The sequence below is a fragment of the Penicillium nucicola genome (genome assembly GCF_028828085.1).
Source record: "Penicillium nucicola strain IBT 29836 chromosome Unknown utg000010l, whole genome shotgun sequence".
Classification (NCBI taxonomy): Eukaryota; Fungi; Ascomycota; class Eurotiomycetes; order Eurotiales; family Aspergillaceae; genus Penicillium; species Penicillium nucicola.
Genome location: NW_026643134.1, coordinates 1159073 through 1186882, shown reverse-complemented (window position 1 = coordinate 1186882; position 27810 = coordinate 1159073). Strand labels below are relative to the sequence as shown.

Genomic DNA, 27810 nt, shown 5'->3' with positions numbered 1-27810 from the left:
GCCTTTTGTGACCCTGAGCGGGATCAAGCCTCGGTGATGAAGATCGCCATGCATACCTGCGACGTCATGCTCGGCAGATCCTCTCCTTGCAGATCCATGCTTCTACCATTTTCGAGCTCTACTGTACCTGCTGACACACAATTTCTCAAATCCAGAAGAAAGCATTGATCATCAAAGGTGTTTCATTCGTAACGCTGTGCTTTTTCAAATGCATCTATGTATATACTTTATGTGAAATGATTTAAGCGGACTGGCCGAAAACCTTGAAGCGGTCCTCAACGGGAGCGAAGGTCTTCTCGCCGGCCTCGGAGGTGGGAACACCGAAGACGAGCTGGGCATCGAGCTTCCAGGAGGCGGGCAGAGACCAGGTCTTGGTGATCTGCTCGTCAATCAGGGGGCTGTAGTGCTGGAGGTTGGCGCCGAAGCCCTCGGACTCAAGAGCGAGCCAGACTGGTGGTTGTTAGATTTGTGTTTGCCAGGTTCTAGTCAGACGGGAGGTACATACCGAGGTACTGGGACATGGCGTTGGACTCCAGGGCGAAGGGGTCGAACTTGTCAGCGTAGATGGCGAACTTCTCCTTGATGGGAGCGAGAGACTCGTAGTCCACGAAGAACAGAACCTAGAGATCGCAATTAGCATCCGGTGTCTTGACAAAGATCCGTTTTCGATCATGCCACTTACGGTTCCGTAAGCAGCGCGGAAAGCGTTCAGCTTGGGGAGGGTGGCGGTCTCGAACTGCTCCTTGGGCACGTGGCCGGCAGCGACAAGGCCCTCCATAGCCTGGATGGCGATGTCCCAGACCTTCTGGTGCTCCTCCTTCAGCAGGAGAACGACACGGGAGGTCTGGGTGTTGAAGGAGCTGGGGACGTGGAGAACGGAGTCCTTGACGATGGTCTCAATGGCGGCATCGGAGATAGGGCTCTCGGCCTTGAGACCGTAGAAGGTACGGCGGGACTTGACCAACTCAAGGAGAGTGGTAGTGGCGGCGTTCTTGAAGCTCATTGTGAAGGTGATTTGTAGAGGTTGAAATTGAATTAGAAAAAGAGTGAGACCCCTGGCAGCGGGGGGTTTTATAGATTGGACCTCACATAGTGGACAGGCACCTGCTGATTGCCCGATTGTCCCTCCAATTTCTATTTTCATCTTTTGATTTCTCACTGTCCCGCCATGGCGGATATAACGCCATCTTCCTGGCCAATCAGAGACCCGCGGATGTACGGCGCTAGATAAAGCCGAGTTGGTAAGCGGAACCCCCTGGTTATTCAGCAACATTAGGAATCCGTGACCAAGCATGTTAGCGCGGAATTAGTGCCGGTGCCCGGCAGTTATCAGATCTGATTGAACCCTGATTCTATCCTTTGGAGATCTAATTCATACTTGGACGGAGATCTATCAATTAGGCAGAGGTCATGATCCCCCAATCTGAGCAAGTAGTAGAATATCCTCTAGAGAATCATGCACCCCAAATCGCGAGTTAGGCAGATGAAAATTGCCGTACATGTCCTCTGCATGAGCCTCCCGTGGTGAGAAGTTCGGCAGTTCCATCGATGGCAGCGGCGTGTGGGCCTCAGGGTGAGGCATATTCTCAGTTGGTTGCCAGTGATTCGCACGGCCCACGGGCGCCTCTAGATCACAAAAAGTCCGAACCAGACTGCGAATATCCCACGAAGACGATAATTTACCACGATCCTGTTCCAGCTGGAGCAACAGCCGCAGTATCTTGACCCCCCGAGCAGCAATCATACTTGTATCACTCTGGGATAGAATGTCAATTGTGGCGGTGGCAAGCGCTCGATTATCCCGTTGGTCAGCGCCAGGGAGTGGATCAAAGAATAGATCCAAGCAAAGTATGATCTGGAGCGAAGATTAGCCGGTACGGCTCTACAGGCACCGATCGGGAAGGACCCACACTGGCCGCAACACTAAATGCGTGATAAATCCACAGTGTCGGTCCGTCCTCTTTGGCCAGTTGTTTCTGTTCTCGGATAATGGTTTTCGCCGCGGCAATACATGTCTTGCGAGTGAAATTAAATGCGGAATTAGTAAAACTGGACCAGAGAAATTTGCGGTGAATCATGATGATTTTGTGTGCGGAGCTGATTGTCAGACAATGCCGTGCCCATGGTATGTACCGAGGCCAGGAAGGGTCGGCAGTCGTGTTACGAAGGCAGGAGGGGACATCTTTGCTAACGAGCAAACGCATTTTCTTGTCATATTGAATCACATGCTCGTATTTGGCATAAAGGGTGTGCGAGGCAGATATGTCGTCCTGAAGCTGGGGCATCAGAGTTGCGATGTCATAAAGAAAACGATGGTAAGTCACAGGGGTAGGCACATCATTAGTAACGGGGCTCGCATCATCGTCATCCATGCAATTCATATGCTTGCTTGTATTGAAGTCTCTGCGATGAATGAGATAACTTTCGGAGAAAGGTATCGAAAACCAATCCTGGATACAAAGCTCTGCCCAGAGGCGTCGGCCGATCTCTCTTCGTGCTCTGTTTGATGTATTGTCATCAGTTTCAGAACCAAGTCGATGCATTCCCAGACTTTGAGCAATTCGCACTGCGGAAGCTAGTTTGACGGAATGACTATTGGAATGACCGAGTAAGTGGGCGCTTATGGTCATTGTTGTAATACACTGTATCCCGCATAAAGAATGGCGAGCAGTGTAGTCCGCAATATTGAGACATACTAATGCCGCCTTGAAATATCGGTGCGCCAGCGTTGCGCGTTCTGGGTCCTCAAATCCCCATGAAACAGCGGTTGAGCGAGGCGCACATGTCATGCTGCCGGCTAGGACAGCAAAGAGAAGTGCTACCCATTGAAGATCGATCTGATTGGTATCAATACGGCCATGATGCCATTTCAAGAAGTTTTCAATTTCGTCTTGAAACTTGCGTCGATGAAAAGATGCATGGTACCATAAGAGACAGTCGCAGTGATACTTAATCATTCGAAGTAAAATTGCCGGCTCGGGAAGTAAGAGCTGTAGCACCGGGAGTGAAGACTGATCATCGGTCAAGCGCAACTGAGGATGGTCGCCAGGTCCTCCAGCTTGGGATATATCTCCAGGAGACTGCCCCTGAACTCCATTTTGATCGCCTGCTAGACTATCAAAACCAGGTACTTTCCTGCGGCCCCATGCCAGGAACTCCAATATTGTCGCAGCGTCTTCGACCTCAGTTGTCTCGCGGCCGGGACTAGTGTCGCCTAGTTCCGAGGCAATCCGTGTCGATGGAGTTTCTCTTGCCGATAATGAAACTGCACTATCATTCGGGTTTGGACTGCGGCCTTCTCGGGCTCTCAGCAATTCATTTAAACAGGCGGCGAGAGTCTCTGAACGCTCTATCGAATGAATTCCAGAGGAAATGCGTGGAGAATCGGCAGTGATTCGAGGACGGGACAAAGGTTGCGGGGTGCGATAACAGGAACTGCCTCTGAAGATCGGCGTAAGAAGCTGAGCTGGCCAAGCAAGGGACTCAACACCCACCTATGACGGCAATTGCGACACGGCAACACCTTATCGCACTTGATCTTCCGACGTGTACACTCTGCACATGCCAAGCGCTTTCTTCTCGCCGAATTCATAGTGAAAAAAGTGATCCCACGGGTGAAACACGGGTTGGACTCTTGGCTTTATACGCGCTATCATCTCGGCCGACGCTAGGTTTAAACCCGTGATAGTAGATAAGCCATATGCAACGCGATCGACGCCTTATAGGCCAATTTATACAGGAATGCGGGGAGAAACCTGGCTGAGAACGCGTGAACACGAGTGATTTCATCTTGCAGGGCTATTTGTCGCTTTGTGTCACCTCCAAGTTGCGCTATCAAGGAGGTGCGTACGGCTTTCCCTTATCATTTCTCTAAACCCTCAAAAGACCCATGTTGCCCACGGTATCAAAATATTGTCAACAATGATGCGTCTGCGTACCCATCGCAAGGACTGGGCATTGCCCAAGCAAGAAAGCAGTATAGCTCCACCGCATGTGTGGAGTAACGCCGATCAAGACCCAGTCCCGCCAGAGAAGTGGACTTGGACGGGCTGGACCTTCACACAATACTGGCTTTCAGATCTAGTCACCGTCTCAACATGGTCTGCGGCTAGTTCAGCATATGCATCAGGTCTGTCAGCCACGGACACGGTAACTTTGACTTTGGTCGCAGCCCTGTGTAATGCCATCCCAACAGTTCTCAATGGAGCCGTGGGGGCCGATCTGCACATTGCATTTCCTGTCGCTATCCGTGCCAGCTATGGCACATACTTTGGCTACTTTTGTGTAGCCTCGCGTGCGATCTTGGCCCTGTTTTGGTTCGGCATCCAGAGCTCGTATGGAGGGCAATGCGTGACTGCAGTGAGTATACTCTCAGAACTGTTGACACATCCAAGCTGACACTCAATTAGATGATCACAGCTATATGGCCCAGTTACACCAATCTTCCTAATCATCTACCCAAGTCAGCGGCTATCACAACGCAAGGCATGGTTTCCTACGTGGTATACCATGTCATTCAAACGCCATTCCTCTTCATTCCTACTCATAAGCTCCAGTATATGTTCATATTCAAATCCATGCTCGTGCCACCCATGGCATTGGCTATGGTGATCTGGATCTCTGTGAAGGCGGGGGGCGGCGATGTTATATTCAAGCAGCCACCTAGTGTTCATGGCTCTGAGCGTGCATGGTTGTGGCTTATGAATATGACCTCGATCACAGGTAAGAAAATGTTGAATATCAATCGGGAGCAGAGTCTTACTCATTTTAGGTGGCTTTTCAACACTTGCGGTCAATATTTCGGATTTCTCTCGCTTCAGCAAGAAGCCCGGCAGTCCGGTATGGCAACTACCGATGATCCCTCTGTTCAAGGTTATTACTGGTCTTTTTGGTATTATAGCCGCCGGTGCATCCCAACAGCTATATGGCACCATTCTATGGAGCCCTTTAGAAATTATTGCTCAATGGCAAGGGACTCCTGGTGGCAGAGCCGCGGCCTTTTTCTGTGGGACATTATGGTTACTTGCTCAAATTTGTAATAATGTCTCAGCAAACTGCGTATCATTTGCCAATGGTCAGTACTATTGCATCGGCGGTATGAGGCCAGGCTAACACGTTCCTAGATGTGGTTACCATGTGTCCCAAATGGATCAACATCAAGCGCGGAATGATCATGTGCATTCTCCTAGGCGGGTGGGCACTATGTCCATGGATTGTGATCAAGAGCGGAAAAACATTCCTCAGCTTTATGGGTGCATATGCTATCTTCATGGCGCCCATTGCGGGCATTCTATGCTGTGATTACTGGCTTATCAAGCATCGTAAATACGACGTGCCAGCCCTGTTTGATCCCAAGGGAATATACTACTATAAGGTATTTGCTTTCTGTTCAAACTCCGATCATAGATTATGGCTAACTTCTTGTCTAAACTTTAGTATGGAACAAATTGGCGTGCTCTTGTCTGTAATCTGGTGGTCATCGTGCCCCTTCTCCCAGGTCTGGCACACGCCGTAACACCAGATAATGTGAAAATCGATACGGGTCTGCAGCATCTATATGCGATCAACTATCTTTATGGGTTTTGTCTTTCATTGGTTCTCTACTTTGTATTGAATCATTTCTGGCCTAATAGAGAAACACTGGTGCCTGCTGTGGTTCCAGGCGTTGTTTCTCGTTTGAATGCGATGGATTCGGATGTGGAGGCGGATGTGAGTGCAGGAGATCTAAAGCGATCATTCACTTCACCAAAGATGTAATGCGGGAAAGCTCAATATCTCTTGTCAATCATCATTAACATACATAAGATAGAATGATTTTTCTTTCTCGTTCATTGATTCCCAAAATTGCCCTAGTTGACTTGAGACTGAACCCAACATATCCGGACTGTAATGAAACAAGAAAATGGGAGATTTTCAAACGCACCAACATAACAGGTAAGAAAGTTGATTTCATAACTTGAGTTCATTGGAAATTTGGAAAGTCAACATCCAATGGAAGCTTGTATTTGAAGATTAACCGCTCCCATCGTAGGAAGCTCCTTGTACATCATAAAATGGAAAATATGTACGAAAATATATCATTCTGTATGTATCTGAATTCTGTCTTCGTTCAAAGAAAATATCCTATACCCTACATTGATGGATGATCCGATGCTGCAATGTTGCACTGATGCATAATGCGCGGTCCATAAGATTCTGGGAACTCGGTCTGTGACTTGTTAGAATTTACATGGGTCAATTCAGATGTTTGAAATCTCACAATACTATGCCATAAGGCCCGGTTGTACCAGAGGATGACATCTTGTTCCTCGTGAGGATGAGCGTAAATATTTTCTGGTGACAAAACTGGACTCATAATTCTGCAACCGAGTTAGTTAATCACAATGGAGAAAAAAAAGAACTGTATGAGCATACTTGTTCATAAAAGCGCGAACTTCCTTCAGATCGGTTACGATGGTTTCTTCACCGTCGACTTTGCTTTTCAGATACAATTTGAATGCACCCTGACCATGAACCTGCAACGACTTCTCTCCGGTTACTGGATTAGTCCAGACCATAGGATAGATACAGATATTGTCCTCCGTCCAAGGCGAAAGCTTGTCTAGTGGCATCTCGAGACCCTCTGTTTCAATGAGATGACCAAGCCGAGTGCTGCGCGCCGTTGACATCCATTGGAACGCGTGTGGTGCGTACTCGATCCGGCTGTTAAGAACCATCTCACGCAACTCCGGATCCAAGATTTGCAGTGCTCTTGATCCAGCAACCATGGCAGTTGCACCCGGTGCAATGTCCATCGTTCTTCCCGTTCCATCGCCCCAGTGAACGGTGACATCGGGGCCTTTGGGAGTGCGCACAGCCAGGAGACAACCTACACGCGGCGGGGGAATCTTGTAAAGAGATCCATCCCAGTGCCACTGATAGAAACGGCTGGATCCTGCATCTCTTTCCTCCTGTGGGGTGTGTGGAGGAAGATGAAAGTTGACGTGGTCAATACCCTTCACTTTGAATCCTGGTGGGAAATCAAAGTGGTCTTTGGGGACTTCACCACGCCCCAGAATGTGAACTTGGGGCTGAGAGTTAATGGCTGGCCGATTGGGGAGACCATATATCGTGACTCCTTTCTCGGAGAGGAGGACTGGATCGGCACCGTGGGCGAAACCTCCAGTTTTCTCGTCCGGATCGAAGCTATTGAATAAGAGATTATCAGCAATTGTTAAGAGAAGGATATTTACTTCGATAGCATACCATGAAGTCAAGCGATATTGCTGTTGAGGTGTCAGCATCTGCGGCTGCTTTTTGAACACAAGCAACTTGTGTCGGTGGAGAGCACCAGAGATGAGCTCGAAATCGGCCGAGGTAAAGTTGTTGAGATCAATTCCGTAGATCTCAGCTCCGAAGTCTACCTTATTTGCATGCTTGATTGGTATAACACGTCCATTGGTCCGACTTGCTGATGGAGGCTGATAAACTTCGCGAACAGTCAGGATCTTGGGGGCCTCGCCTTCGGTGGCGGTGGTGGAAACAGCAAACACCATGGTGGCTGTGATTGAATGATACTCCGAATTCCAGGACAAACTCATATAAATGACTTATTTATCATATCAAGGCATGTCATAAAGGATTCAATTGAGCGTGATGCGCATATCGTCGGCCGGATCGCGGGTATAGATGTGCGACTCACTTCGGCCGCGGTCGGATCCGTTGATAGGGTTAACAATTTGGTTCCGCGGGCATTTTATTTATTGGGAGTTTTAAGATGACCCGTTCAATAAGCAGCTTGGTACAAATCAACAGAAAGACGAACTTGGATTTCAACATTAGAGCCGCCAAAATGCACACTTCATTCTACCTTCAAACGCCCAATGGCACCAATGTTCACTATGCGCAATCTGGCAATGAATCAGGACCGCTGATCATTTTTCTTCATGGACTAGGGGGATCGACTAAGACGTTCGACTCTCTATTACCTTTTCTTTCGCCTCAACTGAACCGTCTAGTCTGTGTAGACTTTGAAGGATTTGGTCAAACCGCTTTATCTTCGCCTGAAGTTGTTCTCTCAATCACACGATATGTCAATGACTTGGAACATCTCGTGAAATATTTGCAAAGCACTCCTACGAATACAACAGGAGCCAAGATTACCCTCATCGGCCACAGCCTCGGAGCCATCGTCTCAATGCACTACGCCTCCAAACATCCATCACAAACTCAACTGGTTGTCTTGCTCGGCGCTGGACGGTCAATCGCCCATATTCCAGCTGCGAGAGAAAGAATGCTAGACATGGCCGCGGAGACACGCAAGAAGGGTATTCAAGCTGCTGCGGAGATGGCTGCAAGGTCCAACTTCCCACCTCAGGGCTCGGTAGCTTCTGAGATTCGACAGTCTGTCCGAGACGCTGTTGGCAGCTGCGACGCTGAGGCATATGCCAGGGCATGTGAAGCAGTTGCGGATTTAAATCATTCTGATCCCGATTATAGCTCCATTGATGCGCCAACTTTGTTGTTAGCCGGAAGTGGGGACATTATCTCACCCGTTGAAAGATCATTAGAATTGAAAGAGCTCATTGGTGACAATGCCTCAGTCAAGGTTCTTGGGGGTGTTGGACATCAGATGCTTCTACAGGACCTGGCGGGTTCCGTGGAAGCAATTCAAGCGCTTCAGAATAGATGTACTTAATTCCATTTGTCTTCTTCGGGTTAAAATTGATATAACTTCCGAATCCCTATTGTCCAGTATTAAGCCATTGCTTGAAAATCAAATCATGTTACTCAAAGCAGTTTCACTTGGTATTGTGGCTACCGTAACCGGCCGTTGCAACATCGTCCGATCTGAATGTTCCCGATACCTTGGTTTGAACCACGATCCAGTCCCATTCATGGAGTAATCTAAATCATTATTGATCTGCGTCAAAGAACAGAGATTACGTGGTGAATTCTTACAGGTCTACAGGTCCCAGAAATTTCTACGATACCCATGGGTATCTGCAGAACCTCCATCCGACCGCGGCCGCCCTCGGCCGAGCACAGCAGATAGGACAGCCCAATCAAATACAATGTGACAGATAAGCATCCCCTCAGACTCCGGGGAAATGGGCCCGCGGGGTGTATTGATCAAATAAATATCATCCTCGATTCTCGGGTATTCAAGTCAATAACGGATCCAAGTCTGCGCAATGATTGAATCTACCTCTTTTACTGTGACTCCAATCGAGCGAACTCCGGAGCAGAAGTTCAATGTAAGTAACGTATTCAATGCCTGGAAAGAGTTATTCAAGTTAACAATTTGACAGTTTGGAGCTCGAGTGACCGGTGTGGATCTGAACAATATATCAGGTGGGTCTTCATCTTCAAGAGAACAATAATATAACAGTCATTCTAACCCGATGTGCAGATGAAGATGTCGATCGTCTCAAGGCCGCTGTTTGGCGTCACAAGGTCATTGTTGTAAAAGCTCAGCACAATCTAGATCCGAAAAAGCAATGGGAACTGGTGACCCGTCTCGATCCAAATGCACGCGATGGCCATAGTCACGGTGATCTGAAGACGTTCCGTGAGAAGGGAGGACTTCTCGCCGTAAGTGACCCTTCTTGAAAAGTCTACAGATCATGGCGTTCTGACTTGGACCAATCCAGCAAGGACGAGAGGTCGTCGGAATCCCTGGAGCGGAGAATGTGCGCCTCATTGGCAAGGGCTTTCAAGGAGAAAATCACTTTGGGATTGAAAACCACACGATTGACCGTGGACTCAGTAATGATTTCCATGCTACTCCGCCATCAATGGAAGACTTCGAAAACGGCATTACACGTTTCCAGCGCTGGCATATCGATGCTCCACTCTATGGAAAAGATCCCGCATGGTTCACGACTCTGCGTTGCATTACCCTTCCCAAAGGGCCCAACGTTACCGTTGAGTGGGCCGACGGGTCGGGCCGATCCCTAAAGTCACCACCTGGCCAGACTGCATACTTCAGCACTTCGCAGCTGTACGAAATGCTTTCTCCCGAAGAACAAGCTCTGGCCGACCACAGTTGGGTCGAATATGCACCATATCCATACAAGTGGGTCGGGGCCAGCAAGGGAAATTCCAATGGCCTAGGTTTGGCAGAAGGGGGTAAATGTCTGACGATGGAAGAGCTGGGAGATTATGATCCGAGTGCTGTCAAAAAGGTATCCAATCCACATTGTAGTCCGATTCTGGTACAACGTTTGCTAAACTCAGAACACAGTACCCTTTGGTCTGGGTTAATCCGTTGACGGGTGAGAAGGCGTTCCAGGTGCATGGCATGTGCGCTCAAAAGCTCTATCTGCGTAAGTCCCAAGACGAGAAACCTCATGTTATAGACGATGTCGCGAAAGTCAGGAAGTTTCTTTTGGATATTCAAAATCGTATCCTAACGCCCGAGTACGTTCTGTTGGCTCCAGTTGAAGAGGGCGACATGGCTATTTGGGATAATTATGGGCTCTTTCACTCGGCTGTTGACTACCCCATAAGTATGGGGCCGAGATCAATGCACCAGGCAAATATCAGTGGCAGCATTGGTCCGAGGGGTCCCGTGCCAATTCCATTGAAGGCTTAAAGGTCTTTTACCACAAGCAAGTGTTGCAGAGTTAATTACACTTCGAACAGCACAAATGTGCCACTTCTCACATTTCAGACCATCAAGATTGACTTGGAAGACGTAGAAATTGTCTTTGAATGATTCAAACCTAATGTCAGAAGGCCACTCCTTTAGGGTATCCATTCGAATATTTGCTTGCCTGACTTATAGGTAGTACAAAAGAGTACAAAGGATTCTTCAAATGACTACGAGATTAATGTCTGGACATAGTTCATGGGGTCAACCTTTTTTTTAGCTTTTTTCAACTAGAGAATAACTCTCTCTGACTATTTGTCGATTCGTGAACATCCGGCACCTCATCACCATTGACCCCTTCTTGTCTCCTTCTCGTGAAGATCACACAAAATTTTTCACAGACTGATTTGAATATCGAGGTGTCTCTTATTTCATTACAGAAAGTTTCTTAGATGCAAAATGCAACAATGGTGAGAATTGCACCCAGTAGCGTTAGACCTATTTTCTTTGCCGTGATATTATTACCGCCGTTGGGATTGACCTTCGAAATCACTGTCTGGTTAACCTGGGGATATTCACAGTCACACTTGCAAGTAACAGCTGCGGGCCTCTCGGTGACAAAAACGGACACTGTCACTGTCTCCGTGCCGTTCGAATAAATGGTGGAATTTCCAGGGCGGCGGAGGATCTGGGTTTCAGTCGCTGTCGAGATTTGGGCTTCGGTCTCAGCAACAGTTGATTGACCGTTGACTGTGCTGGTTGTAGCAAGGCTGGAAGTCGTAGTCGAAACTGGTGGCTTGGTCGACACGGGTACTTCGGTCTTGGCTGGTTGATTGGTTGTGGTAGAATCTCCAGTCTCAGTCATGCATAACATCGCAGGGTAGATTCCTGTCATCTGATTCATGGTTCCAGTGACAGTAATCGAGGATGTAGTGACAACCGGTGTCTTGTGGTATGAGATGGTTTGGACACAGGTTGCGAGAGTGGGCGAGGGATCACCGATGAATGTGCAATCCGACTTGATGTCAAATGCAGCACCGCTCCCAATCACCTCGTATGCTGAACAGTATTTTAGTGGCTGAGCTATCTCACAGGGCAGCATAGTCACTTACTAAGAGGTCCAGCAACAACAGTCAGATCAGGCGAGAACGACTGACAGGTTGTTTCTGCGGCAAGGCAGTTGATTGCATAGGAAGTGGTGTCACCGTGCTGTGTTCATCGTGAGAAACGGGACTCTTGAAGAGCAGAGAAGATACTCACTGAGCCAAGGACTTTGGCGCCATAGCCCTGGAAGTAATCGGGGCCGTCTCCTACCCAAGGAATGGTCTGTTATGGTTAGCGGTTGGAATCACGAGCCGTGGTAGTAAACATACAACAGTAGACTCAGAGAGACCGAGAGTGACCCAGCACAGCTGAATCAACGCCGCAATGAGATATATCCACAGCATGGTGAGTGTTGACAGCTGATACAATTGGGGACTGTGGTTGCGAGAAGAAAGCAAAAGGTCAGCAGTGGAGGATATCGCGATGAAATATTTCTTGATCACAATACTAAATGTTGAATGAGATACGGGAGGGAGTAAACAATGGTGGAAAGTTAGAGTTGTTACCGGACAATGTAAACAATCGCGATTGTCACCACCAGAGAACCAGTTGCGCGCATACCTTTTTGAAAGCCTACCAGAGAACAACAATATGAATTAGCCTTTATATTTTATTAATCAAACTACCAGCATAGTCTTGGTTACTGTGATATGAAGTTCACAATATTTTCTCTTCTAACAGGGAGCGCAGATTTCCTAATGGAGGTTTACTGACCAAATATATAACCTTTCTGAGATCTCACAGACTACGTCCTCTCCATCCACTGCTGCAGAACCGAGGCAACTTGTAAGCTATTCTTTTCCAGGAACACCATATGACCATTTCCATGGATACCGATATCCGCCAGCTGAAGATGTTGTGCTGGGACACCTGCCTGCTTGAGGAATTTGACTGTACACCAGTCATACGGCGCATGATAAGACGACTCAGTTGTCACGACCAGCACGGGCACATGGACCAAATTAACGAGCTGTCTCGGAGCAGGGGACTCGGCCTGGATCACACAGTCGGAGTACAATGACGAGTTGGACGGGATGACCTGTTTCACGAAGTCGAGCGGATCCGTCAAATCGGGTGAGTACGTCAGAGGAATATCGGTGAGCCCGTAGAGGCGCGTAGAGGAGTTGCTGAAGACTGCATCTTGGAAGGGAGGGCCGCTGGGTTCAATGGAAACGATGGAGTGGACGAGTTTTGGGCGTACATCTGCAATGAGCCAGGGCATGAATCCACCCTGAGAATGGGAGAGAAGGATGACTGGAGACCCAATCATGTCGAGCAGAGCAGCGCCGGCAGTTTGGACGGTAGACTGCTGGTCGGTTGTTGAACTGAGGAACTCGACCGTTGAAGAATAGTAAGCGTCGAAAATGGGGTCGCCCATCACGCCCGTCCCATTCCATTGGGTGTGCAGAGAAGTCTGTGGCCACAGGCCATACAACTCTGGTGCGGTAAAGCGCTGCTGCAAAGTCTCGGCACTGTAGGTGCTCATCCTTCCATTGTCGGGGAACCAGGCGCTGCGGCCACGAAAGGTTTGGTCGATGATATAGCACTCATACCCTTTGGAGAGGAAATAAGAGGCCCAGCCTTCTCCTCCGTCCGGTTTGTTGAGCCAATTCTATATCAAAGTTAGCCACTGTATAAGAGTTTTTTTCGATAATACACATACGGTTCCTGTTTGAGCTTGTCCGTGGATGAAGACAATTGGATACGGCTTGGTCGAGCCCTCAGCCGGTGTCAGTTTTTCCACGTACATCTGATCGGCGAAGACATGCTGGCCAACACCATTGAGAGCATAGTGTCCTCCAACATACATGTACGATCTCTGGGCTGATGCCTCACTGGAGTCACCGGGCCAGGCTGAAGCAGTAGCACTTGCCCAGGCACCCCATAAGAGCCCTGTTTTGACATGCATATTGACAGGACGACCTAATTTAAGCGACGAAAGGTGATTTTATGCTGTGAAGTTCAAATTTGAAAATTTCTCAGTGATTTCAAATTTATTCCTCGATCGGCATCGAATGTTCTCCTCATTGGGGGACTCAGGGTCCAGTGCGTATGCCAAGTTCATAGTCAAGCCCCAGCCCCTTTGTACGCCACCTGCGCCCTGCAGAAGCGGCAAGTGGAGAACGATTGTATACTGCATTGGACTCTCTTGTATATGCAGTGATTCCTGGAAAATAAATGTTGTACATGATATCTCTCGTGGCTTTTTAGCTTACAAGTCTTGGTAGAAACTTGATACAACTTGCTGCAGCGTTTCGACGCGTGGAGTGATATGAACTTATGTCTCATCCTTCTAAATTACATTGTATTTCTCACCCCAAAATATATTTGCAGAGATCAGCCAGTGAGATAAAACCAATTTTCATGTACACCTTCAAATCATGAAGCCCCAACAGTGCATGACTACCTTTGATATCTAGTAGACATAGCGGAATGAAGGGTTCTGCTTATCAGTGAGCCCAGCCCACTTCGTCTCATCGATCAATGTCTCATCGACTTGTCCCATAGTCTCATCCTTGCGACGGTTCGACCACTTATAGTAGAGGAACAAAACAACAGACAGCACAGCGGCGGCAGCTTGCGTTGCGAGGACAGAAATCTTAGCAGGGCGGTATTCCGGCGCGTCATGGGCCTGGAATGTCTGCGGTCCAATGATATTACCAACGGAGAAAGACCCAGCGACAAGTGCGCTCGCAAATGCACGCTTGGTGTGTCCAGCACAGTTGGCCATTGTCCACTGGTACAGGATTGGCAGCGTGGCGACAATGGCGTTGACCAGGTAGATACCTATCAGGACACCGGCTTTGTTGGTCTTTGGAAGGAAGGACAATAGACCTCCGCCGATGATTCCAGGGATTGTACATAGTACGTTCCATGCCCAGCGGTGTGAGGTCTGACGAATTCCAAATCCGACCAGTAGGGTAAAGAAGATGCTGACGATGCCGCCAGGTGTATTCAGGAGGGCCGAGATGGGTCCTGTGAAACCAAATCCGGCAATCAACGTCGATGAATACGTGGTGACCACACCACTGGAGACGGAAATCTGTGATCACAGGCTGTGTTAGCTGGATGATGTGATAGATAGGCAGCAAGGGATGGAATGTGAGCCATACCAGAATTGTTGTGATTGTCAAGAGCCAGAGCTGGACATCACCAACAGCCTCCCAAATTTGACTTAAATTCAACTTGGTGCTCCATACGCCGGTCTGGTTCTCGCTAACATGTTCCAAGAGAGCAATCTTCTCACTCTCAGACAACCAACTAGCTTTGATTGGTGTATCCGGGATGAAGAAAAAGGTGAGAGCACCAACTACAGACGTGACAAGTCCTAGAACGAGGAACATGATGCGCCAGCTTTCCATTGATGCATGGTGTACATGCTGGAAGCCAAAGGAGATGAGACCACCGAGAATCTGGGCAACACCAAGCCCCATGTACCACACGGTGAATCGAGGGGCTTGCTCGCTTCGAGTGTAGTATTGACTGCTGATTAACATCAACGAAGGACCGACGGTGGCTTCAAAGATTCCTAAAAAGATTCGTGCGACCAGGAGACCTTGGTAGCTCTGTGCTCCAGATGAAGCCGCTGCTGCGACTCCCCAGAGGAACACATTTCCTCCCAGCCATTTCGCTGGGGGCGCTTTTTGTAAACAATACACTTGATATTTGTATTAGCAAATTTTATTCATAAGATGGAATAAGAGGGGTTTTGTTACCGTTGGGAACTTCAGCGATCAAATAGGCGATAAAAAACCAAGTCGCAGTATTGGAAAAGTCGTTACCAACAAGCTTCAAATCTTTCTTAATTCCCATCACGGCGGCATACTATGCAGATGAAACTCATGTTAAGCGAGAGAAAAAGACAAGTTTGCGCAAAATATTCAAGTCAGAGAGTGACATACGTTCAGCATCACCTTGTCAAGGAACTGTAAAACATAGCAACAAAACATGTATGGCATCAACCGGCGATCGATCTTTCGGCGGAGCGCCTGCAGATCAACTGGTGGGCTGTCTGTCCCACCTGCATGGCCGTCTAGATACACCACAGCATCGTCGAGTCCATTTGCACCCACCAAGTGTGGTGATGTCTCAGGTTGTTTCTCGCTCATGGCGATCGGGAAAAAGGGGGAATGAAATCAACACAAAAATCGAATTAGTCAAGAGAAAAAAAGAAAAGAAAAGAAACCCCGGACGGCAGCGAGGGTTTAACAGGGGCAAGATGGAAATACTCGGAGTTCGACCAAATGAGCTAAAACGACCAAGTCAATAGCATTGAAACTGTGGCGGGGCCGAGAATGCAATACACGCATGGCACGAGATATCATCAAATCATATTAACCGGTCGACGGCCGAGTCTAGTTTCCCAACGCAGCACCGGGTGGGGGAAATAAATTGTATTGCATGGGGGCCAAGGCAGGATTGAGTTATGAAGGGATGCAGAGTGTTATCGGATCTAGAACCAATGAGGAAAGTGGAAAAGTGGAAAAGTCCTGCAGCAGGATTTCATGAGAACTGTGTAGTAACAGGTCATATGTGTGTGGCGTCCTACCTGAACGGTATGTTCTTCATCTCTTTACCTCTTTGATGCATTTTACACGCAACTATGGGTTGGGTTTATAATGCCACCCCCGAAGTCGAGGCCTCATCGCAGTACCGTCTGATCCTGGGAGTATGTTTAAGTTTGACCATGCTGATGGTGGTGACCGTCTCCTTGCGACTTTATGTTCGGGCTCAGTCAGGTCGACTGGCTGCGGCGGACTGGGTGATGGCTGGGAGTATGGTGAGTGTATCTTTCCCAGACAAGTTCCAGCGAGTGCCGTACTTACTCCCAACTAGATATTTAGTATCATCTATAGCGCGCTGTGCATTTCTCGTGAGCCATAATCACCCGTCCTGGATCAACCTATTCTCATGACCATAGAAAGTCGATATGGCCTCGGGTTGCCACTGAGGGATCGACCTAAGCTGGATTTCCCAACCTACAGCAAGGTGCGAACCGTTGAACGATGTGACCTACGAATGGGAAGAAAAGCCAGGCTAATATCCGGATCAACAGATCAACTACGCAGGGCGACCTTTTTACCAAATCGGTATTGCAGGCTTCAAGGCTTCGCTTTGTCTTAGCTATCTACGCCTAATCTCTGGAACCTCCAAGCACACTTATCGAATTATTATTTGGATTGTGATCGCTCTCTGTACGCTGGGGCATATTGCTGGGGCCCTTGTCCTAATCTTCAATTGCAGACCGGTAACACAATCCTTGTACCTCCCACAGTGTGATACGAACCTGACGATATTTCTGGTCTCATAGGTTCGACGAGCATGGAACAATCACGTTGAGGGCACCTGCCTTCCAGTCGGGGCGACATTCTACGGTCTCGCAATCTTCACCATCATTTTCGATGTCCTGATTATTCTGTTACCAATCCCACTCCTTCTCGGCCTGAACATCAAGACTGCGCAAAAGGCAGGTGTGGTGTGTCTTTTCCTCCTCGGTCTATTTACAACAATCTGCTCCATCCTGCGACTTACACAAATCCAACGCGTGGCGTTTGGAGACGGTAACTCGACAATGCTGGTGTTGTGGGGCACAATTGAATTCAACGTGGGAGTAAGTCAGGAAGTGAAACAGGTGGCGGAAACCTTAGGGCTAACGATCCTTAGAATATTGTCACTTGCGCTCCCTACTTAGCACCTCTGCTCAAGGGCTTTGTGCGAGATTTCCGATCTAGTAGCGGGAGAACCAAGGGAAACTATTATGACAGCCGAGGCAGAAGTTATGCAATGGAAAACTGGTCGAAAGACGGGCGCTCTCAGCTGCAGTCAAACGTGTCTGGCCCAGCTCCTCCCAAACGGACCCCAAGCGAGGAGCTGATCTTGTCAAGCCAGGATCGAGACCACGGAGGTATTGAAATGACCGTGGAATACAGTGTCTCATTGGAAAACAGGTCGACGAAAGGGGCCTGAGAGATCCACCGTGGGAAAAGCATTGCGCCATTTAATTCATGTACATTATATTATTATCAGAGTGTGAGACTAGCTGGGGTGCTAAGATATTGGCTTCTCACCTCTAACAAGGATGTGTTCTGCTAGTCCCCATCCCTTGCGCGTGGTGGCGTTCGTTTTGGCAACCCGGTACCATCCCTTATGGGAGTTTCCTAGCGCTCTAGCAATTGAACCAAAGGGTGGATATACTAGATCTAGCATGTTCGTAAGTTTCCGGCAAGATCCTGCTCCGTTAAGTTTCATTTGAAGACGGGGTCTGCTGTACAGTTTAAGCTAGACCTCCGATCAATGCCCTAACGGACCGAGATCCACCAGAAGATCCCGGGTAGTGGACCTGCCGCCATCAATATCGCGCACCGGATTCGCTAGGGATGACAAGGTTAATCTTTTTGTCCCCCACAGCTTGCCAATCAACCCCCCTGCCAGGCAGCGCTGTTTCACCGGAGTCCGCCTAGCACCGTCTCGGTGAGCCCTGATTCTCCCGAACTAAGGCGGCAGACTTAGGTAAATGTGAAGCTAAATGTGGATCGACAATATACACTCACGCTTAGTGTCAGTTTGAGCGGGTGTCCCGTGTCAAATCCAATGTACACTAATGTAGGGCTCCTCCTCTGGCTAGCATAGGCTCCATATCGAAGGATTCGGCATACAGTACTGTACTGTAAATTGCAACCCGTCTCCAAAATCCTGCATCTCCTATTCGCAGGTTTATAGTGGTAAGGTTTACATGGGTGGCATGATTGCTTGAAGGAGCAACTTGCAGTCGGTTTGCCTACAGGGGTCAGGTTACAAGCGATATTGCAGTGCTTGCTGTGAAAAATTAAGGAGTCCAAGCCGGCACATTTGTGTATCTACTGTACCTCTGGAACAACCGCACCTTGACCATGGCCGATCACCCTGTTCTTATCATCGGGGCGGGTATCAGTGGTCTTGTCTTGGCCCAGTATCTCCAGCGACATGATGTTCCATTTAGGATCTTCGATCGGGACTCCGCGATCGACGCCCGCAGTGGTGGATGGGGATTGACACTGCACTGGTCACTTCCTGCCTTGCGCGAACTGTTACCGGAGCATTTGGTTGAGCGATTCCCAGAGACCTTTGTTAACAAAAAGGCCTCTGCTCGTGGGGACACTGGTCGTTTCCAATTTTTCGATCTCGAGTCTGGAGCTTCTTTGTATGATGTACCCGCAGCTGAGCGTATTCGGGTCAGTCGTGTTCGTTTACGCCAGCTATTGACAACTGGTATCGATGTTGAGGTAAGTCACAGCTGTCTTGAAAGTCTGGCATTTTCGACTTCCAACTGGCGCTGATTCAACACGCTTAGTGGAATAAAAATCTACAAAACATCGAATCCTCCGCAGATACAATCACAGCTCAGTTCGGCGATGGCGCTTCGTGCGTTGGACGACTACTCGTTGCCTGCGATGGCTCAAGATCACGTACGCGTGAGATTCTGTATCCTGAAATGAAGATGAACCCATTGCCTGTGCAAATCCTCGGTGCATCAACACTCTACACTGCAGAACAGCTGGGTGGCGCCGAATCTATCGATCCCTACATTTTCCAAGGCTCGCATCCTGTCTCAGATGTGTTTCTCTTTTTCAGCTGTAGGTCTAACGAGTCCTCCGTAACAGACTGGCCAGATAACTAATTTTGTAGTTTTGGATACCCCTGGCAACTTCGAGACCAGTAGCAAGGACCACTATCACTGTCAGGTGATCGTCTCCTATGCGGATTCAAAGCAGATAGCAGTTCCAGGCGATAATATAGGGCGCATTGCACTGATGAAAAGTCTGACTGAGAGCTGGTCTGAACCGTTCCGGTCGCTGGTTCATAATCTTCCAGATGACGTAGAAGTGCGCCCCCTCCGAATTGAGGACTGGATATTTGAACCAGGACGAGTGTATGCTCATCCTCGGGCAGTTTTGATGGGTGATTCAGCACATACCATGACAATGTGTAAGTGACTTGTCGTCATCCGTTTGAGCTGATCTGGCGATCTCATGATACTGATTTTGACCAGACCGCGGAGAAGGCGCCAACAATGCGATCGTTGATGTTTTGGATCTCGTTAAGCATGTTGACATGAGACAGACAAGGTGAGGTCATATCGTTCCTGAACCATGGCCCTATGGGCGTATACTGACTCTGATTCTTCCCGATGACCAGCTCATTTGATCAAGACACCTTGACCTCCTCCCTTGCCGCCTATGAAAACGATGTCTTTGCACGTTCAGAGCCCAGTGTACGCAATTCCAGACAAGCCTGTTTGGATGCACATGAGTTTTCCAAGATCGTGCAAGGGAGCCCCCTGGTCGCAGCACGAGAGTGGAGATAGTCGGCACATGACCAAAAGCATGGAAGATTCTAGAATAGCTAGAGGACAAATGAGAACGAACTATTTGATAGAAGCTCGAATTAAATAAAAAGGAAACATAACGCCTCGCGCATCTATGGACAAAATGGACAAGGTCGAGATCGACGTTAGTGCGCCAAGCCCCGGCAACCTCCGTCTTTTTCCACTTCCCACTCCTCTTCTTCCATCAGCGGGAAACACAGGCATGGGATAATTGGCTGGCTGTGCTCCAGCTCTTCAGGCGATGAGTGTCTCATCAGACAAGGCGTCTTCCGTCCGTATTTCGCAGCGTCAACCGCAAGCCTGCAGAGGTAACAGCCAAATCCTTGCTTCGAGTCGGGCGGTGGACTGACACGTTACAGAGTGCACGAAGCGCAAGCGCAAATGTGACAAACAAATTCCTTGCACAAGGTGTAAACGGCTGAATCTTAACTGTTCAATAGAAGTTGTCCAGCTTCGGCGCAACGCTGTGCAGCATGCTTCGGAGATCGAGTTTCTGGGTTCGATTTTAGCGGATTTGGACTCTTCTTCCTTATCGGGAATCACCCATGTGGCGCAGAAAGTGCGAAACAGGATATCCCGGCTGCAGACTGGCCAGGACATTCCCCCCTCTGAGGCGTCTAATATAGACTCGACACGGCAGGAGATAACATTGACCGAAGAGCGTGTGCCTGAGAAATTACCGCCCGCCTCGATCGAATCTGCCTCAAATCAAGTTGATTCATCCCTTTTAACAGCCATCGAGCATCTTGCATGGGGCCGAAACTCCGCTGGGTGCTTTCCTCACAGAAACTGCGCGTGTCAATATCGCAAAAATGGCCTACCGCTAGTATCTATTAATTCATCATCTCAAGGTGATGGATTTACTGTGGGACTAAATGCAACTCTTCCCAGAATAAGAGATGCTCAGAAACTGATCAAGTTCCATATCTGTCATGTGGCCTGGCATCATGATTGCTTCCACGGCCCGACATTCCTCGAACAATGTGAGTTGTTCTGGGAAACAGGAAAATACGAAGATCCCCTCTGGTTAGCTCTTTACTACTCTGTATTGAGCTCTACCGTCAGTTCGATTCAGGATAGCCCCAAAGCGAGAGATTTGGTTGACGTTGACCTGCACAGTATGCAATCTGCGCAGCAACTATTTTCTGCCATGGTGCAAACTCTGTACGACAACAAATTCCTCAGCAACCTCTCAATATACTCAGTGCAGGCCATTGTTATATCAACAGAAGTTGCTCATAACCTCGGGTTAAGTCAACTAAATGCGACTCTCTTCAATGCTGCAGTGCGCATCGCCGAGTGCCTTGGTGTCCATAAAATTCAGGACCACTCGACAAAGCCTATACAAAATAAGGATGACTGGGATGAGAGAGTCGAGCGCGAAGTTGGAAAAAGGGTGTGGTGTCAGATGATCATCCAAGACCATTTCGCCATCCCCTTTACCGACACGTACAGCATCTCCCCAATGCACTTCTCGACAGGTCGCCCTATGAACGCAGAGGACTATGACTTGATGGATATGCCAATCAGCACACCTACTACAAGCACTTACGTCCGCGTCCTAGTGAATCTAGCAGAGCTGATGCCTGGTCTTGTGGATGGACTGGGTCCAATGAAAAGCCGGAAGCCCCATCGAGAGCAATACCAACATATTCTGCAAGTGGACCAAAAAATGAGAGCCGTGGTTAAAGATATACCGCCATTCCTTTTGCGTCCTGACAAAGAGAAAGAAGAGCAAATCCCATGGCTGAGCATTGCCCGACGAAGCTTGGCAATTACAGCAGCAGAAAAGATTATCATGATTCATCGACCGTTCCTGTTCCGCTCTTTCCACGATCCAACCTATAGCTACACAAGGCGTACCTCGGTCGCAGCAGCGATGACTATATTACGTGAACACGAGACCATCGTGCGGGAAGAGGATATTTCGATCTGGACTCACACCGCGTTCGCAATTACAGCCGCAGTCATAATGTGCTTCGAAGTCAATGCCATCGCCGAGAGTGCATTCAGTGCGAGTGCGCAAAGTTACAAAGAGGCCATTCTTTCAGCTCGAGCGCGCCTTGCTTCGCGGGATCTTGATGTTCTCGCTCAACGCGGTGTCGCTTTAATCGATGCAATCTTTACCGCGGGCTCTGAGATAAATACTGGCGGCACAAGTTCTAAAATGATGGATTTTGGTCAGATTTTGGCCAAATTTTCTACGTTCAGTCGGCTACACCTGGGATCGCCCAGCACCGAGGCATCTCCTGGCACAATTCCAAGTGTTGATCCTCAGGACGTGATTGGTGCACACTTTGATGAGATGAGACCAACCTGGGGAACTGCAGAGGATATCGATTTCGATGCCTGGTTCAACGAGACATTTTACTCTCTGCAGGACCCGCTTCAGCTGTGAAGCAAATATATACCATGTTCATGTTTGAAATCCGATTGAATTCTTCCTATTGAGTCATTCTTGTGTTCTATCCTCAATTCATACCCTCACGTATCCCGTATCGTTCACGCCCTTGTATTCACGGAATGGCTTAGGGGGAGTAGTACTCGTCATAGTACACTGCCACAACATCCGTTTCTTATCCTCCTCTTCCTTGTACTTTGCCAGTTGGCCTGTAATGCTGTGCATGACACCACGATTGTGGAAGATAACTACATCTCCTTCTTGCCACTTGTGGGCATAGATATTTTCAGCAGCGTAAATCTTCTTTTGCATGTTATACACCGTCTTTCGAACCGTCTCCACGTCATCCATAACCGAGATCTCTCCGGTGGTAGGGTTTCTGGTCGTGAGCTTGTAAACACAGCAACCATGGACCTGGAGGAAAGGCCGGTCGGGGTTCATTGGGTTTCGCCAGACCATCTATCGAAATATAGTCAGTTGACTGTTATGCAATGGCCGTCACGATCGAAGTAACACTCACTGGATGCTCAGCAACTTTATCCCAATCCCACTCCGACAATTTCTCCACGGCAACTTCCTTCCCCATGGTCGGAATAGTAAGACCGTCGTGGGAGGCTTTACATTGGCGAATGTATTCGTATGCCTGGGGAGCATATGTGACTGTGGTGTTGAGCGCAAACTCTTGCTCTTCCGGTGTCAAAAGAGAAAAGGCACGAGCTCCGGAGAAAACTATACATCCCGTCAGAGAGCATATCTTGACCACTGATTGCTTAGATATACTTACATGCTGTCGCTCCAGCACCGATAGTCTTCTCCTTTCCGTCGGGGAACTTGATTTTCTGATCCGGAACATTTGGGATCTGAATCGAGTGCAAGATGGTAACTTCTCCTGGAAGCCGTTCGTAGAAAGGTGTATCCATGTGCCATCTGTATGGACGAGTATACCCATCATCTAGTTCTTCTTGTGTAAGAGGGCTCTCATGGAATAAAGTGTGATCCTGGCGAGTTGGTCAGTTGATTGGACATCTATAATTGAAGGGGGACTAATACAAGATGCACGACCTCTAACTCGTCCAGACCTTCATAGTCTTGGAACTTGCCCGATCCAATAATTCCAACTTGAGGAGCTCTTGGAATTCTGCCGGCTTTGTATGCTGACAAGATATTCTTTGGATCACTGACAGCCTTCTCTCCCGCAGAGTGAATATCAGATGCGTTTGGGTCGAACACTTTGGCGAGTTTCGGCAGGACAGTTGGGTCGATGCCTTTTTGTCCCCTGATGACTATGACTTGGTTTCTGAACAGCGCTTCTTGGAGAACCTCTTTGTCCTTTTCTGTGAGACGATCGAGGTCCAGCATGGGCATTCCGGGGGGTAGTTGAACTTCTGCGCCTATGGCGGAAGATTGCCTGACCTCATCCGGCAGGAGGTTGAAAGCGAGGGCCGTTGACTCGGGCATAACTGTGGATGAAGTCTCTTAGAGGATGATTTGCTTTCAGAAATGAATATAAGTTTGTCGTTTCCAATGTTTGCAAGTGCCTCCTCTTAAGTATAAATTGAGAACGCGCGCAGGGCGGGCGAGTCCATCTCTTTCCACCACCATACTCGATAAGAATATCCTTATGCATCCGATGCATTGCGTAAGTCTCACTTGTATTATGGATCGGATTCGTCAAATTATCATTTACGTATTACAGTGAATCCGGGGGGCCTATCTTCTGGTGCGGGCGAGTCACTAAATCTTACCCGCGCCAATATGATTGGCCAATGGCGATCTGTATACCTGGACTATATATTGCATGGATTGGCTCTCATCTTTACGGTTCTTCATGAAGTTTCAAATCTATCTACTGCTACTATCTACATAATGGCCACCATGACACTTTGCTCTAAGCCCGTCAACAAGTCCGAGGACTCCCGGGTAGACTTTGGTGCAGAACTCACTGGCTTCAATGTTGAAACAATGACGGGTATGATACTTTCTGTTCAGCTCATCATCTTTCTCAATACTAATATTTTCAAGATGAGGACTTCGATTTCCTCCGTCGCACTTTGTATGAAAATCAAGTTGTGGTGCTCAAGGGCCAGGCAGGGCTCTCCCCTCAGGCTCAATACGAACTCACTCGACGGTTCGACCCATCCGCTGGCATCTACAGCCATGGCAAATCGATCGATAAGCGCAGCGTTCTTCACGCTGATCTGACCACAATTCCTCATCAGCCCCAGGTCCAAGTCATTGGTAGTGGTCATGTTAAAGAATACGAAGGATTAAAGGACATTCGCCTGAGACACCCACACCACAAGACATTTCATAAGGATCCCATCTCACCAGAAGAAGATCATGACTTTACACACTTCTATCGCTGGCACATCGATTCAGCCATGTACAATCTGGACCCTCCGCTCGTGACCACACTACTAGCCGTCCAGGTTCCTCGGGGCCGTCGCCAAACCTGTCGATACGATGATGGTACAGATACCACACTCGATGTTCCTTTAGGCACAACAGCCTTCTTCAGTGGATACCGACTGTACGATATGTTGTCTGAGGAAGAAAAGCACTTCGTCCGCACAAGCAAAGTGGAATACGCACCTCACCCATACATCTGGATGAGCAAAGCCAAGTCCCGCTCTAATGGTCTGGGTATTGTCTCAGAAGGACTGGAACTCGCAGAGGATGAGCTGCCTCCATTTGAAACCTCCAAGGTCAAGATTTACCCTATGACTTGGAAGAATCCTGTTACAGGGAAACTTGCCATGATGGTTTACCCAACGTGCGTGCGGAAGATCCATCTGGAAACTGGGGAGGTGCTTGATAGCCTGGTCGATATCCGCGAGCGACTCTACAAGCTGCAACGACGGGCTATTGACCCTTGCTATTTGTATACTCATGATTGGGAAGAGGGGGATCTGGTGCTTTTCAATAACCATGGTGTTATGCATTCCATTGTTGGGTCTTTTGAGGAGGATGAAGTACGGGTGTTTAGACAGTGTAATATGGCAGCTAGTCGGCCCCCTTTGGGACCGGATGAAGCATAGTTCAATCAAATAGCATCAACATATGTCTGTGGATCCTCTGTACCTCTGTTTCAGCCAATCAAATCTGGGAAGGTCGATTTAGGATTATTACCTAATCAAGATCTGAGATTTTGTTCCTAAAGGTTGATTCCTTTTTCTTCAAGATTCAGCCACAGGGCTATTTTAGTGTCATCTCATCTCTCGGTCTATATGTCATGATGGAAGTTGATTTCTTGGTAGTAGTTCATCCTATGTACTTGATTCCCTCTGCCACTTCTTGGCTTTCCCTTTCCGCTTTAGTGCTCAGGCCTTGCCGCTTTTTGCTCACTGAGTAGGACTGAGCACGCCCCTGAATATTACATAATCATCAGGATCGCTCACTGAGGGGTGAGTATACGCAGGCACCAAGAATGGCCGGGCAGGCACCAAGAATCTGCTTATATAATATAATCTGATGACATAATACAATTTTCGGAGCACCTCGGGAAATCGAGTCCTGTAGTCATGTGATTTCTATCAATCTGATATCGCTCCTTGCATTCATGACTCTATTCACAGGTCCTGTCCTACTATTCATCCCATCATCCCATCTTCTACTTCTTCTGATTGGTCGGTTTCCCATACTGTCTCACCCGGGACCTCGGGACTGTACTTGGATGATGTAATCTTACGAGTTAGGCTGCGGATGGGGGTCCCAAGGTATGTATATACATTACACGCGTACATGTACATGTATAGCAACCCCCCACCAATCTCCTTCGTTTCCCTCCCTAGCCAAAGCACTATCATCATCATTCGCTTTCCTTGATCCTCGCCCTGTCGAGATCTACATTGACTTAATGCGCAACACCCGGCCGTCCCCTATGGTCCGCAAATTCATTCGCGCCAACGCCTCAGCAGACCCGCCAAGGCCATCGTTGTTGCCCTCATCTGACAATTCTGCCGAGAATTTCTGGCCTCAAGACCCTATCCGAGACGAATATTGCTTCTTCTACGGGACATTAATGGATACAGATACATTATGCAAAGTCTTAGGATTGTCAAAGCCACCACCTATGATGCGCCCTGCTAGGATTATTGGTTACGAAATCAAACTTTGGGGCCCATACCCTGCTCTCCTCGATGATAAACCACTTCATCCAGTTGATGGAATGGTGTGTGGCCTCTTATCGCCGACGCAACTTGATCGACTTGCCGCCTACGAAACGGATAAATATCATCTTCAAGCTTGCTTGATTAACGTTCTGAATAATGAAGGTAGCACCGAGAAAACCATCGAGGGAGTTTCTTTCATGTGGAATGGTCGACAGGATGAGCTTCAGGAGGGTACTTTTGACCTGAAGCAGTGGGGGAAGGACAGACAGCTACGTGAATTGGACTGAGAATTACAGAAATGTCCAGGTTGGTTATTCGATGCTTTACGTCGGTGCTGGGCCTATACACGAACAGGATGTTTACTTAAGAATTCGAAATTTGCATTGAGACGTTTTGCTTCAAAAAATGTTGCTTTGAGACCTCGTGCTAAGCTACATACTACGTAGTTTCTTCATAACAACGTTCTTTCGGTCACCTTCACTCTCTTTCACCTTAAGCATCTCTTGCTCTGACACTGTCAGCTCTCGCATAGGTCTCAGCTCATGGGAGATAGTTCTAATTTATAACTCAGTAATTTAGGATGACCCAACACTTTACTCCTACGTCGCCCTGTTATAGATGAGCTCGGTGCCTTCCAAATTTGCGTCATCGTGTTTTAGTGCATTATTTTTTGAGAGGGGAACGAGACTAGAAGATCGCGCACCTTAATAAATCGAGGCATGGTGAGAAGTGAAGGCTATCGAAAAGTAATCGCAAAATAGACAATATTATAGGGCAAAGTGCTCCTTTGGGTCTGGACTGAGTGCTTAATAGATCCATGGATGGCTCTGATCAGTCTGAGTAATCAGTGAGCGATCAGTGAGCACCCAATCACAATCACTGAGTCTGAGCCCGGACTGAAATTTACTCAGTGAGCCTGACTCTGAGCGCCCTCGATAAAGCGGCGGCAGCTAAGATAGGAAAGCCCCACCCGGCAAGCTACATTGGTGATCGCCGAGAAAACCCTCCAAAATCGCATTAGGGTAACGAAGCCACCAAATGATATTTTGGATGAGCTCAGAGAAAATTCCATAGGCCGAGAGAAACAGGCTGTTTCAGGGGCACCGGATAATGTCCGACCAAGCCAGCAAGTTCAGTGGCTGCGATTTGCGCAAAACGACCAACGCGCAATTGCTGCGGTGATGTCGTGATTTCTCCACCTTTCCGTGTGAACTGAATCGCCTCAGGCATATAACAGACAAGTACAAGCATATGA

The 27810-nt window shown here is 48.3% G+C and overlaps 15 protein-coding genes across 15 annotated transcripts; 8 read left to right on the top strand and 7 right to left on the bottom strand.

Moving 5' to 3' along the window:
- Positions 1 to 241: 241 nt before the first annotated feature.
- N7511_008998 (uncharacterized protein) lies at positions 242 to 1003 on the bottom strand (the record flags this gene model as incomplete). Its single annotated transcript, XM_057131375.1, has 3 exons — positions 242 to 450; positions 506 to 620; positions 683 to 1003. 3 exons carry the CDS (start codon positions 1001 to 1003, stop codon positions 242 to 244), a joined length of 645 nt encoding a protein of 214 aa, XP_056979363.1.
- A 405-nt stretch (positions 1004 to 1408) lies between these two features.
- N7511_008997 (fungal specific transcription factor domain-containing protein) lies at positions 1409 to 2381 on the bottom strand (the record flags this gene model as incomplete). The annotated part of the gene is made up of 3 exons (XM_057131374.1): positions 1409 to 1626; positions 1684 to 1855; positions 1911 to 2381. The coding sequence occupies 3 exons, from the start codon at positions 2379 to 2381 to the stop codon at positions 1409 to 1411; spliced, it is 861 nt and encodes a 286-aa protein (XP_056979362.1).
- Positions 2382 to 3921: 1540 nt separating this feature from the next.
- N7511_008996 (nucleobase cation symporter-1 family protein) lies at positions 3922 to 5757 on the top strand (the record flags this gene model as incomplete). Its single annotated transcript, XM_057131373.1, has 5 exons — positions 3922 to 4359; positions 4410 to 4722; positions 4772 to 5074; positions 5124 to 5374; positions 5437 to 5757. The coding sequence occupies 5 exons, from the start codon at positions 3922 to 3924 to the stop codon at positions 5755 to 5757; spliced, it is 1626 nt and encodes a 541-aa protein (XP_056979361.1).
- A 373-nt stretch (positions 5758 to 6130) lies between these two features.
- On the bottom strand, positions 6131 to 7535 carry N7511_008995 (TauD/TfdA dioxygenase family protein; the record flags this gene model as incomplete). The annotated part of the gene is made up of 4 exons (XM_057131372.1): positions 6131 to 6208; positions 6260 to 6359; positions 6415 to 7185; positions 7246 to 7535. The coding sequence occupies 4 exons, from the start codon at positions 7533 to 7535 to the stop codon at positions 6131 to 6133; spliced, it is 1239 nt and encodes a 412-aa protein (XP_056979360.1).
- A 296-nt stretch (positions 7536 to 7831) lies between these two features.
- On the top strand, positions 7832 to 8677 carry N7511_008994 (alpha/beta fold hydrolase; the record flags this gene model as incomplete). The annotated part of the gene is made up of 1 exon (XM_057131371.1): positions 7832 to 8677. The coding sequence occupies one exon, from the start codon at positions 7832 to 7834 to the stop codon at positions 8675 to 8677; it is 846 nt and encodes a 281-aa protein (XP_056979359.1).
- A 496-nt stretch (positions 8678 to 9173) lies between these two features.
- N7511_008993 (TauD/TfdA dioxygenase family protein) lies at positions 9174 to 10576 on the top strand (the record flags this gene model as incomplete). The annotated part of the gene is made up of 5 exons (XM_057131370.1): positions 9174 to 9236; positions 9291 to 9333; positions 9392 to 9573; positions 9633 to 10166; positions 10226 to 10576. 5 exons carry the CDS (start codon positions 9174 to 9176, stop codon positions 10574 to 10576), a joined length of 1173 nt encoding a protein of 390 aa, XP_056979358.1.
- A 445-nt stretch (positions 10577 to 11021) lies between these two features.
- Positions 11022 to 12021, bottom strand: N7511_008992 (uncharacterized protein; the record flags this gene model as incomplete). The annotated part of the gene is made up of 4 exons (XM_057131369.1): positions 11022 to 11632; positions 11686 to 11782; positions 11834 to 11899; positions 11947 to 12021. 4 exons carry the CDS (start codon positions 12019 to 12021, stop codon positions 11022 to 11024), a joined length of 849 nt encoding a protein of 282 aa, XP_056979357.1.
- A 401-nt stretch (positions 12022 to 12422) lies between these two features.
- Positions 12423 to 13586, bottom strand: N7511_008991 (alpha/beta hydrolase; the record flags this gene model as incomplete). The annotated part of the gene is made up of 2 exons (XM_057131368.1): positions 12423 to 13289; positions 13341 to 13586. 2 exons carry the CDS (start codon positions 13584 to 13586, stop codon positions 12423 to 12425), a joined length of 1113 nt encoding a protein of 370 aa, XP_056979356.1.
- Positions 13587 to 14093: 507 nt separating this feature from the next.
- N7511_008990 (putative MFS transporter) lies at positions 14094 to 15786 on the bottom strand (the record flags this gene model as incomplete). Its single annotated transcript, XM_057131367.1, has 4 exons — positions 14094 to 14720; positions 14791 to 15335; positions 15394 to 15502; positions 15580 to 15786. 4 exons carry the CDS (start codon positions 15784 to 15786, stop codon positions 14094 to 14096), a joined length of 1488 nt encoding a protein of 495 aa, XP_056979355.1.
- A 494-nt stretch (positions 15787 to 16280) lies between these two features.
- On the top strand, positions 16281 to 17644 carry N7511_008989 (uncharacterized protein; the record flags this gene model as incomplete). The annotated part of the gene is made up of 6 exons (XM_057131366.1): positions 16281 to 16457; positions 16514 to 16550; positions 16599 to 16666; positions 16734 to 16925; positions 16989 to 17288; positions 17342 to 17644. The coding sequence occupies 6 exons, from the start codon at positions 16281 to 16283 to the stop codon at positions 17642 to 17644; spliced, it is 1077 nt and encodes a 358-aa protein (XP_056979354.1).
- A 923-nt stretch (positions 17645 to 18567) lies between these two features.
- N7511_008988 (FAD-dependent oxidoreductase) lies at positions 18568 to 19786 on the top strand (the record flags this gene model as incomplete). The annotated part of the gene is made up of 4 exons (XM_057131365.1): positions 18568 to 18939; positions 19008 to 19290; positions 19343 to 19642; positions 19707 to 19786. The coding sequence occupies 4 exons, from the start codon at positions 18568 to 18570 to the stop codon at positions 19784 to 19786; spliced, it is 1035 nt and encodes a 344-aa protein (XP_056979353.1).
- Positions 19787 to 21162: 1376 nt separating this feature from the next.
- Positions 21163 to 22440, top strand: N7511_008987 (fungal specific transcription factor domain-containing protein; the record flags this gene model as incomplete). Its single annotated transcript, XM_057131364.1, has 1 exon — positions 21163 to 22440. One exon carries the CDS (start codon positions 21163 to 21165, stop codon positions 22438 to 22440), a length of 1278 nt encoding a protein of 425 aa, XP_056979352.1.
- Positions 22441 to 22518: 78 nt separating this feature from the next.
- On the bottom strand, positions 22519 to 23901 carry N7511_008986 (TauD/TfdA family dioxygenase; the record flags this gene model as incomplete). The annotated part of the gene is made up of 4 exons (XM_057131363.1): positions 22519 to 22902; positions 22964 to 23172; positions 23228 to 23441; positions 23494 to 23901. 4 exons carry the CDS (start codon positions 23899 to 23901, stop codon positions 22519 to 22521), a joined length of 1215 nt encoding a protein of 404 aa, XP_056979351.1.
- A 408-nt stretch (positions 23902 to 24309) lies between these two features.
- N7511_008985 (TauD/TfdA dioxygenase family protein) lies at positions 24310 to 25481 on the top strand (the record flags this gene model as incomplete). The annotated part of the gene is made up of 2 exons (XM_057131362.1): positions 24310 to 24412; positions 24466 to 25481. 2 exons carry the CDS (start codon positions 24310 to 24312, stop codon positions 25479 to 25481), a joined length of 1119 nt encoding a protein of 372 aa, XP_056979350.1.
- An 818-nt stretch (positions 25482 to 26299) lies between these two features.
- Positions 26300 to 26842, top strand: N7511_008984 (gamma-glutamylcyclotransferase family protein; the record flags this gene model as incomplete). The annotated part of the gene is made up of 1 exon (XM_057131361.1): positions 26300 to 26842. One exon carries the CDS (start codon positions 26300 to 26302, stop codon positions 26840 to 26842), a length of 543 nt encoding a protein of 180 aa, XP_056979349.1.
- Positions 26843 to 27810: the final 968 nt, after the last annotated feature.